The sequence below is a fragment of the Xiphophorus couchianus genome, chromosome 8, assembly GCF_001444195.1.
Source record: "Xiphophorus couchianus chromosome 8, X_couchianus-1.0, whole genome shotgun sequence".
Lineage (NCBI taxonomy): Eukaryota > Metazoa > Chordata > Actinopteri > Cyprinodontiformes > Poeciliidae > Xiphophorus > Xiphophorus couchianus.
In genome coordinates, this window is record NC_040235.1 from 24,854,714 (window position 1) to 24,866,288 (window position 11,575).

The 11,575-nt window shown below is 43.1% G+C and overlaps 1 protein-coding gene across 1 annotated transcript in view; it reads left to right on the forward strand.

The window, feature by feature from the left end:
• cwc27 (CWC27 spliceosome associated cyclophilin) overlaps positions 1–11,170 on the forward strand; it is a 34,900-nt gene extending 23,730 nt beyond the window's left edge. Inside the window, exons 12-14 of the mRNA XM_028024643.1 lie at positions 5,688–5,794; positions 5,884–5,990; positions 10,725–11,170. Of these exons, the coding sequence (XP_027880444.1) occupies positions 5,688–5,794; positions 5,884–5,990; positions 10,725–10,887 (377 nt within the window). The 3' untranslated portion in view covers positions 10,888–11,170. The remainder of the gene's footprint in view (positions 1–5,687; positions 5,795–5,883; positions 5,991–10,724) is intronic.
• The last annotated feature ends 405 nt before the right edge of the window (positions 11,171–11,575 follow it).

The following is an 11,575-nucleotide window of genomic DNA, read 5'->3' on the forward strand; positions in this document are numbered from 1 at the left end:
TAAGTTTTTTCAATTGGTGGGCTTCCGACACATGCCTGATGGAACCACCTCAGGCACATGTCACACTGGATCTAGGAAAGAAACCAAAAATTAAAAACATTTTTTTAGAAAAATGTCTTTACAATTACAATATACAATCAATAATTTTAGATTCCCTTGTTTTCTACTGCTGGAGGATCACAAGGGGAAATAACCAAAATACAAACACAAAGGAGTAAGTAGACTAAATCAACCTAAATAGAACAAACAAAAATAACAAGAAACTCAAAATAAACATAATTAGACTCACCAATGAAGAACAGATGTGAAAAATAAGGCAGAATTAAATGGGAACAACAAAGGAACCACAAAAGAATCTGAGAAGGACGCTGGCGGAACAGCAGTCTTGGAAGATGCTGGCGGAGGAGCAGAAACCTAGGAGGATGCCGGCGGCAGAGCAGGAACCTGGAGGCCGATGGGACTCATGACGAAGCCCTGGAGGTCAGCCTGGAGAACAATAGGACTCGCTACTAAGCCCTGGACGCAGGCCGCGAGACCGACAGGACTCGCCACGAAGCCCTGGAGGTCAGCCCAGAGACCAACTGGACTCACTATGAAGCCCTGGTGGCAGGCCGTAAGACCGACAGGACTCGCTACGAAGCCCTGGAGGTCAGCCCGGAGACCAACGGGACTCACTATGAAGCCCTGGTGGCAGGCCGTAAGACCGACAGGACTCGCTACGAAGCCCTGGAGGTCAGCCCAGAGACCAACAGGACTCGCCACGAAGACCTGGAAGCAGGCCGGGAGACCAACATCGCCACGAAGCCCTGGAAGCAGGCCGGGAGACCAACAGGACTCGCCATGAAGCCCTGGAGACAGGCCCGGAGACCAACAGGACTCGCCATGAAGCCCTGGAGGCAGGCCGGGAGACCAACAGGACTCGCCATGAAGTCCTTTAGGCAGGCCGTAAGACCGACAGGACTCACTATGAAGCCCTGGTGTCAGGCTGCGAGACCAATAGGACTCGCCACGAAGCCCTGGAGGCAGGCCTTAAGACCGACAGGACTCGCTACGAAGCCCTGGAGGTCAGCCCGGAGACCAACAGGACTCACTATGAAAGCCCTGGTGGCAGGCCTTAAGACTGACAGGACTCGCTACGAAGCCCTGGAGGTCAGCCCGGAGACCAACGGGACTCGCTACAAAGCCCTGGAGGTCAGCCCAGAGACCAACAAGACTCACTATGAAGCCCTGGAGGTCAGCCGGGAGACCAACAGGGCTCGCCACGAAGTCCTGGAGGCAGGCTGCGAGACCGACAGGACTCGTTACGAAGTCCTGGAGGTCAGCCCAGAGACCAACGGGACTCACTACCAATCCCTGGAGGTCAGCCCAGAGACCAACGGGACTTGCTACAAAGCCCTGGAGGGAGGCCGGGAGTCTGACAGGACTCGCTACGAAGCCCTGGCCCCAAGCTCTTCATCCGACGCCTAACTAAAATAAAAACAAAACTAGAGTTTATAATATAACTCTATGATCCTGGCGACAAAGGAATCGTCTGGTGACGAAGGAGACCTGAGTTTGATGGCCTCAAGTTCCCATGGCACTATAGTCCTATGGGCCTCAAACTCTCCTGCCAACATCTTTCAAGCATTAAGCTCTTCCGCCATCAGCCCCCATGTGTCCCTGACACCGCAATCCTGTTGTCCTCTAGCTTTTCTGACACCAATAATCAAGCAGGAAGCTTGAAGCCCTCATGACTCTTCTTTATTTAAAAGTTCAATCTTTCAAACCAATACCTGATAGTGTCAATACACATTTTCAGTAGTTTATTGGAGAAGCCTCCGATCACACGACTCAATATAGACCGCTGCTCCTGTGGCTGGTCTGAATCTGACTGAACCTGAATGTCTTCGTGGATTTCTTCTTCAGATCCCTGCTGGCTCAGCTGTTCCATTCTGTTCCTCAGGCTGTGGTTCAGCTGTTCCACTTCGAGCTCCAGGTCAATGGTCATATTCTCCAAGGCAGCGCTTTTCTGCTCCAGGGCAGCATGTTCCTGCTCCAAGGCAATGATTATATTCTCCAACGCGATGCTTTTCTGCTCCAGAGCGGTGGTTTTCTGCTTCAGGGCAGTGTTTACCTTCTCCAAGAAGGAGCTTTTCTGTTCATGGGAGATTTTTTCCTTCTCGAAGAAGTTGCTTTCCTCCTCCAAGATGGAGTTTATCTGTTTCAAAGTGCAGTTTTCCTGCTTCAGGGTAAATTTTTCCGTTGCCATGGCAGTGTTTTTCTGCCCCAGGGTGGTGTTGTCCTCCTCCAGGGTGGTGATTTTTTGCTCCAGAGCAGTCTTTTCTGTCACCAGGCTGGTGATTGTTTGCTCCAGAGCAGTCTTTTCTGTCACCAGGGCGGTGATTGTTTGCTCCAGAGCAGTCTTTTCTGTCACCAGGGTGGTGATTGTTTGCTCCAGAGCAGTCTTTTCTGTCACCAGGGCGGTGATTGTTTGCTCCAGAGCAGTCTTTTCTGTCACCAGGGCGGTGATTGTTTGCTCCAGAGCAGTCTTTTCTGTCACCAGGGTGGTGTTTTCCTGCTTCAGGTTATTCTTTTCCTTCTCCAGAGCAGTGTTTTTCAGATGCAAGGCAGCAATCTTTTGCTCCAAGGCAGTGGTATTCGGCTCCAGAGCAGTCTTTTCCATCTCCAAGGCAGTGTTTTTCTGCTCCAGAGCTGTCGTTTTCTTCTCCAGGACGGTCTTTTCCTGCTTCAGGGTATTTTTCTCCTTTTCTAAGGTCGTCTTTTCCTTTTCCAGCGCAGTGTTTTTCAGATCCAAAATGGTGGTTTTCTGCTCCAGTGTGTTGATGTCTTCCTTTAAAGTTTTGATTAGGTCGAACAGTTTTTTTAATTCCTCATCCTTCTCCCGAAGCTGCTTGTCTTTTTCATGTGTAGCTTGTTCTGTCTTTATAGCTCGGATCTTTAGCTCCTCGTTTGTTTTAATCAGAGAATGTCTCTCTATGGACATCAAGTTGACCTCTTTCAAGATGCCTTGGAGCTTCTGAGTCTCTCTAACTAAGGTTTGTTGGTCGGAATCGGAAGACGACGCTTTGCTGCTCTGATTCATTGTTGATCTTTTTTGTCAAAAGTTGCTCCAAAAGTCCAAAAGTTGCTCAATGGTTTTCTTTATTTGTTTGTTAGGATTTGCCTTTTTAAAAGCTTTCGTTGTCAATTTCTTGTTAAAAGAACAATCCTTCTACGTGCTCTGGCTCTCTCGCTCTCTCTTCTGTAGTGGTTATGACCGTAGAATTCAAGAGTGCAGCTTTGTGATGCATTCTAGCTCAAAGTGTGCATCACTCTTTGTGACATCATTTTGCGTGATGTCACAAACTGATGTCACTACCTCAGCAGAACCACTAGAAAACTGCCGAAGTTTGAATAAAAACAGACTTCATGGCTGGATGCAGCTCGGCTTAGCTGATGGCTATTGGAGACAGTTCAGCTGGTAATATGTCACCAAGGCCGAAATCCGCGCTTGGGAGACAATGGACTGGCACAGCAGGGTGCGAGGACCAACGGTCAAAAGGAAACATTGTGCCCGAAAACAGAAAAAGGGGAAACGGGGAAGCCTGTTGACCCAGCTGATGCCTAGGAAGCCACCGGTTCCGACTCTCTTTCTGACCAATGTCCGCTCACTGGATAAGAAAGTGGATTTGCTTATTCTTTTATTATGTCTATGGCTCAACCTCTCTCTAGCTAAGCAAGGTTGGTGGAATCAAATAATGTTCTCACTCTTTGGTTACCTAGCAACTCACTCATTCTTTGGTTACCTAGCAACAGCCTGTTGAGTCACTTACGCAGCAGCAGTTTCTGGTTTCACCTCCATCCCTCATAATTGTGTAGAAATTAAAAAAAAAGAAATAAAAAAACATTGGGATGTGAAAACTATGAATAAAACAAGAAAGTATTCCAAATATTTAAGATAGAAAAACTAATAAAAAATTATTGATACAAGTATAAGACACTTATTTCATGATATTGTAATATTTTTTCATCCTTACCATAATTCAACTATTTCTGTGTTTAAAATCCATTTTAGTTAGTTATTATTTAGGATTATTTTCTGAGAAATTGAGTTTGATTAGTTTGAATGTAATTACTGAAATTCATGGTTATCATTAACCAAATCTATATGACTCACAACAACATTTAATTTCCCTCTGGGATCAGTAAAGTTGAATTTTGGAGGCAAAATTTTACCAAGTATTTTTTTTGTCCAGTTTCTAGTGAAAATATCTTAGTACACTTAAAATAAGACAAAACTGACTAATAAGCAACTTTTAAGCAAGATGTAGAAGTTTGTTTAAGTAAATAATTCCTTTAAATTGCTGAAGAATTATTAGTTCCATTGACAGAATATGATACTTAAAACAAAAAAATTTTCCCCAGTTATAAGTGAAATAATCTGCCAATAGAACTAGTATTTTTTCATCAATATTAAGGAATCACTGACTTAAAACAAGCTCCTATACCTGAAAAGTTACTCATAAGTTAGTTGTGTCTTATCTTAAGTGTACTAAGATGTTTGCATAATAAACTAAACCAAAACGACTTGGTGAGATTTTGTGTTTTTGCAGTGAGGGAGCTGGAAACAATCGGAAATCATTTTTATTTCCAAAAGATGTAAAAAATTATGCTAAATGATGCACTAAAATAGAGCATACTGAAGTTCATAGTCATAATGTGAAAATTTTTGTATTAATATGATTAATATGTCAGTTATTAATTGGAAGAACAAACACATGTGTGAGAAGAAAACTCCTCTTCGTAGGAAGCGATGGGGCTTCTGTCCGGGTAAATTAATTTGTTCCCATGTTATGGAGGAGGAACGGATTATTTCAGGTGGCTAAAATATTTGGTTTCCCCCTCATGACTTTGGCAAATAATGAGGAAATGTCACCAAATCCACAGGATTCGTTGTTGATGAAGAGAAGAATAAACACAGTTAAAGACTTTTTGGAGAATTAATTAGTTCCCATGTTATGGAGGGGGAACGGATTATTTCAGGCAGCTGAAACATCCATTCTCTACTCTCCTCCCCCCATAACTTTGGGAAATATTTATTCTATGCTTGTTCTAGAATTGCTTTATGTTAATTCTGATTTGTTCATTTTGTTGACGTCTGTTCATTATTTATTTATTTATTGGTTGGGTCGTTGCACATTTAGACATTTATTCCACCAGGTTTTGGACACTGTTGTTGCGGATGGATTTCTGCTCTTTTTTCTCTAACTTTCTAATATTTGTTTTTATCACAGTTAGTGTGAGCAACTCAGTGACATTAATCAGACTTATTTATGTGACTGGTTTCCAAAAAGAAGCTTCTTTTCCCCCCCATGAGCAGTATTTGTGTTTGCGGAGCTATGATTGCTATGCCTAAAGTTACCTAAAGAAATGGGTAATAAATATTCCCCATCATCACATTAATTGTTATCACAATAGTACAATAAAATATCGTGATAAAACATTAAGTCCATATCGCTTAGCCCTAATCTGTAGAGTAGTTTTCAAAGTATTCTTTAACTTCATTTCTTTTTTCAGGCTATTATAAATGCCTACAATAAGTTGCGTTTTTGTGCTTCTTGGTTTGGTTTCAAATGTTATTTCACAGAGGAAACGTCTACATATGCGCTTAACTTGTGTTGCGTTTGCGCGTCGTCTTTCTGACACAGAGAAAAAGCCGAGCAGCGAGGCCGTGGCGGAGTACCTGGAGGAAAGGAAGAAGTACGAAGAGCTCCGGCAGCAGAAACGGAAAAAAGGCTCAAACAGAGAGGAGCAGGTAACGTCTCGCTCACCCAATTTCCCTCCTTGGAGCCGCTCCGTTTGGGATTCCGTGAAAGCCAAGATGGATGTGTAATGAATCCGCAGACGTTGGCCCTGCTCAACGGCTTCAAGTCCAAGCTGTCGTCAGCCATCACCGAGGGAGCAGAGGAGGAGGATGTGGAGGAGTTGGCGGAGGATGACGACAAAGGATGGTTAGTAAGATTCACAGTTTGATTCTGTGTTCAGGTATTTTTTGATTTAATTTAATTTTTTTAAATTGTGGCTGTACGTTTTCCAAGTCTTGTAAATCCAATAAGGACACAGTTAGATCTGTCATGTTGGCTTAGCGGTGTTGTCATAGTCACTGTTTCTAACTGGACAGGGAGATTTGTTCAGAATAGTGTTTATGATTTTCACAATACAACAGTTTCAAACTCAATGCCTGCTGGGAAAAATAGTCAACCATTTTTTGATACCGCAGCAATAATTCTTAAAGTTTCTTTCTAATTAAGAGCAAAAAATATGATTGATTACAAAATGACTAGTTTATCTTCCTCAACTAAGGCAAAACCAATAAGTGAGGGACAATTCAGCCCTGGTCTAGAGAAGCATGCGATTTAAAAGAACATCATCACTGGGCTGTTCGTCTCCATGGAGATAACATTTAAAGAAATAGCATTAGCTCATGTCATCCCGGAGCAGAGTTGGGAAGTAAAAATTACTCTTGCTATGCTTTGCTTTTACTTTTACTCAACTAAGTTTATTATGAACTGTTGCTACTCTTACTTGAGTAAAATTTCTTCACTGATTGAAGAATAATAATGTTTTAACCAAAAATTGTTTTAACCAAGAACTTAGTTGCTAAATTTGTTTTTGTTTAAACTTTTCAGAGAATGGCTTCCTCGGGGCCCTCATCCCTGTTAAGGACCAACTTCAGTGTTTTAAATTCCAGGTTGAAAGCCGTTTATTCCCATAAATTTCAGTTAGTTCTGAAGGGAAGTTTTCAGCTTTGGAAAGAGACAGCGAACAGTTCCCGCCGCGAACCCGGCGTCTCTCGGAGCTAAAGCTCGCTTTATCTTGTTATAGATGTATGTGAAAGTTCAAGTTGTACTTATGTGTGTGTACGTTGTGTCTCTAAGTGCGTGTGTGTGTGTGTGTGTGTGTGTGTTTGTCAGGCTCAGAATTTTACTCACCGCCACCAGATTGGCCATCAGGAAATCAGCCCTGACGCTGTGTTTTCCTCTCATATTCTGTTTTTCACCAAAGATCTCAAACGGCACCGAGCGAGGGGTTTGAAATGAATACCATGTGTGTGAATTTGAGAAAAGTGTCTGCGCGCGGGGAGAGAGATTTTAGAATAACAAAATCTGTACTTGCTATTAGTCGTGAGACGCTCTCTGGATGTGTAGTCTGGCTGTGTGTGGGGGAGCCCTAATGAATTTGCGAGAAGCGTCGTCTGGCGCTCGGAGCGTCTCTCGGCCAAAGATACTCCTCACTATGCCAGGTAGGGTGGAGGGACGGGGGGAGGCAGGGGGGGTTTGCATGCATAGCAGTCCTAGAAGAAGAAGAAAAAAACAGTGGGAAGTCTGTGCCACTCTAGAGGAACTGTGAACAGAATGTGGGTTACAACAGGTCAGAGACTCAAAGTCAAGTCTGGGCCAGAGGAGGTAAACTATTCCATCTGTGTGTGTCTACGGCTCCTGGCTCTCTCCCTCCTCAACCCCTTCCTTCCCTACAGCTAACGCTCACATCCTCCCAAAGTCTGCGAGACGCCCGATTGGCCGACTGTCACCGTCGCTTCGCCGTTATTTGTTACGAAACGCAGGAAAAACAAGCCAAACACCTTTTGCGTCACGGCAGTAGAGCGCGGTTTGCGTATAAACTTCGCATATAACGTGGAGTTTCGGCGGCGCGCTGAAGCCGATCGGTTGGCAGGCTGTCATCGCCGAGGCTGGTAGACGAATTACCGGAGGAGGCCCGCTCACACAGCAGGGCTCCATAGGAGTCCGCCAGACTCTGGCTGTGACATTCTAGATGAGCTGTCACAATAAATGAATACAGGAAACACACACACACACACACACAGAGGCTGATACAGAACTATACCCCAAAACGGTTCGCCAACCCAAAGGAGCCGACAAAAAGGAAGCTAGAAAATACCAAACATGTTGCACAGAGAGAACAGGAGTTCCTCCAGAAAACCTGGAAATGGTCACCAGGAAGTCAGTCCTGATTTCCTTTCATGCTGTTTTTCAGAGACGTGTTTGACCTCTGGTGGTGGGGTCGCCAGGGCAATCCAGAAGCGTCCCACTGTTTTTTTTGCTTGAAAAAATGCTAATAGTTGCAAAAATTCCAAAAATATATACTGTACGTACGTGTGTGTGTGTGTGTGTGTGTGTGTGTGTGTGTGTGTGTGTGTGTGTGTGTGTGTGTGTGATTTCAGCCGTTCAGGTAGGATCCACAGCGCTGTAGCCTCCTTACACTAAAACACATTCCTGTACGTGAGCTGGTGTTTGTTCTAAACATTCAATCTGGTTTGTGTGTAGATTTTATTCTTCAGATAACTTTGATTTAAAAACAAAAAAAACAAAGAAAGTTTGGGTAGGAAATTTCCAAGTGGGCAAATCATTTGTTTTTCCCCAAAGCACAGAATATGTTACACAGTCTAGAAAGTTGTGGAATTTGATTTTCCAGGTCAGGAAAAGTATGAAAATAAAGATAAAAAGATGAACAAATATTTGTAATTCTAGGCTGCATTCCCTGTTCCATTGTTCTTCCTTCATTTGTTCCTTTCTTTTGTCCTTCCTTAATTCCTTCCTTGTTCTTCCCTCTTTCTTTCCCTCCTTGTTTGCTACCTTCCCTTCTTCCTTCTTTTTCCTGAGCTCTTTCCTTCCTTGTGGCTTTTCTTCCTTTCTTTTCTTCTTCAGGAGGTTACTTCCTTACTTGTGTTCCTCTTTCCTTCCTCGTCTCTTTCCGTTTTCTGTCACTCCCTCCTTCCTTCCAGTTTCTGATTTTTTTTTTCTTTTCCCCAAGTTCCTGTTAAATCCTCCATCAATAGTTGTTTTGTAATCAGGAGGGAAAACGCTGGACTTTGTTAAAAACAAACAAAAAAATGCGCTGGGACGTTGCATACTTGTACATTTTTCAGTAATTAATAATCGAGTTAATTCTGCTGTTTGTGGCTGAGTGGAGGAGAGTCGTCTCAGTGGAACATCTGCTTGGACTTTGCCCAGACCTTCACGCAGACGAAGCTGTTTGACAGCAGACGGTCTTCTCTTCTTTGTTGCTTCCGTCGTCCGACAGCTGAAGAAATGTTTTTGGTTTGTTATCTGCGAAGTGCCTGACACTGACGTCTCCTCGGAGGAATTTACTGACAGTGGAGAAGAGAAGGCCGGCTGGAGAAACCGAGCCCCTAGCCGGTCTGCCTCTGCGCCAAATTACGACCACAGCGGTACATGTTTCGCAAACTTAACGAGACTTAAATGAAACCAACATTCAGGTCCGTCTTGTTGCTGTTTGTTTCTGGTGGGGAAGGGGAACAAGGCTGGTCATGTGACAGTAGCCGCGTTTCCATTAATCATAGAATTGCGCAAATTGAAATAACGAAAATAAATTCGCAAAACGGAAACTCGCTAATTTTGAAACGCTTCTTGTTTTGTTTGTTTTTTATGAAAAGATTTTGCGCTAGGATGAGGTGGGTTTTGTTTTCCCAGCTGTATTGAAATAGATGTATTTCGCAAAACCGTAATGGAAATACTTTTTCCCGCATCACAAGAAGAAGAAAACAGGAAGTAGTCTTCTTCGTGGTTTGTTGTTTGCTTTTTTGGGGGCGTGGGAGGGAGGAGAGGGGGCGATGAGCAGCCCACAGCATCACACAGCCCATAAAAAGTTGTGTCTCATTCTAACATGTTGATTTATAGCTATTCTGCAAAATGGCCGACTACAATTTTCCCCAAAGCGCCGCAGACGTAGCCCCTCCCAAGTAGGCGGGGCTTGTGGCTCCAACGTCTAAATGAGACGCCATCGTCTCCTCTGATAGCTGATAGATGATGAGCGCTAACGCCATGACTGAGTTATGAATATATAGCTGTTCACATGTGTCGCTGGCATGATTTTTTAAATGACTTATCGCATCAACAAATTCATTCACATGTGATTTTAGTTTTAATTTCTTATTTCATGGAAATAATCACAAAGTTGTGTTTTTTCGCCAACTACAGCAGAATATCGACAAAGATTTACGCACATTCATAAATGGAAACGAAGCTAATGAGAGCGATGCAGCAAAGGATTGTGGGAAGTTTAACTGAAGCGGAGAAGTCAGCGGTTTGGTTGTTTTTTTTTGTGGTTGTTTTTCCCCCAAAGCATCGAAAGGACAGTGAAATATATAAACAATGTCGGTAAGTATTGGTGATTGGACATAACAGGAATATTTGGCTCAAAATCGGCTGTCGATATTGGCTCAAATTTTCACATCTGTTCATCCCTAACTAGAATAATTCTGCAAAGAAGAACTGATACTCTCTCACACACACAGTTAATAATATTCATTCATTAAAACAATATTTTCTGTTTCTTTTGCTTGGTGTGTTTTGTGTTTTTTTCACTAATGTAATGTACCGCACCACGTATCTTGTACTTTGATGCAAGATAAATCTGTATATATATATATATATATATATATATATATATATTTTTAAAAAGAACAGTGGGCCAAAATTCCTCAAAACTGTAACAGTCGTTGTTGCTGATTCAACCACTTTTTAGACTTGGGCGGGATTTCAAATTTTTCTTTATTCCCATTTAGTTTTTTTTTTATTCTATGACGATAATTTAGTTTTCCAGTTGGCCGGCAGCTGAGCCGACTGGCCTGTAGGCAGAAGCGCTTTGGAGGACTGACTCAGTGGAGGCTTTGAACTCCGCCCGCCTCTCTCCGTCTGGTTTAGGATGGCCCACGTTCTGCAGTTCGACGAGCAGAGCAGGAAAGTCAAGGACGCCAACATGCAGGACGAGGACACGTTCGAGATCTACGACCCGCGCAACCCCGTCAACAAGCGCCGGAGAGAGGAGAGCAAGAAGATCATGAAGGAGAAGAAGGCCAAGAGGTGAAGTCCTGAGGTCAGGGGTCGCGCGCCGTCTCGCCCGGCCACTTTCCCGCCGCTTCGGAAACGCCTTTTCCCCCCCAAACAGTCTGTTAGGTTTGAACATCTGGGCTCAGCTAATCTGTGACTGAACAGCTGTTATGGACAAACTGTAGATGATTATTACATGAAATGCTTTTCACTTCTGACTTGTTTGGTTTGCGTTGTGTGTGTGTGTGTGTGGGGGGGGGGGGGGGGGGGGGGCTCTGTAAAGATTTCCAGAAAGATCAAATAAACCACATTTATGTGAATTTTGGATCAATGGTTCTTTTTTTTTCCTGTTAGTTACTTCTGGACAAACAAAGTCCAAACATGGAGTAAAAAAAATGTCAGATTATTGTGCAATAATTACCTCGTGTTTGAGTCAGAAAGCAATTCATACTCTTAATCTGCTTCACATTTTATCGCTTTAGACAAAAGAAGATTAGGGCCAGTGAAAAAGAAATAAAATTTTTAAAAAATTCACTCGGAATTGACTGAATTTAGACTTTCTCAGAATCCTGACTTTAATCTTCCGAGATCAAAAGTCAGAATGAATCTGAATTCTGACTTTACACAAATGTTCTACTTTATCTCATCAAATCACAGTAAAATGCGCCGCAGGTCACAGTTGCATCATGACGACGTGGAAAAGTTTGCAGACTGAATATTTTGGC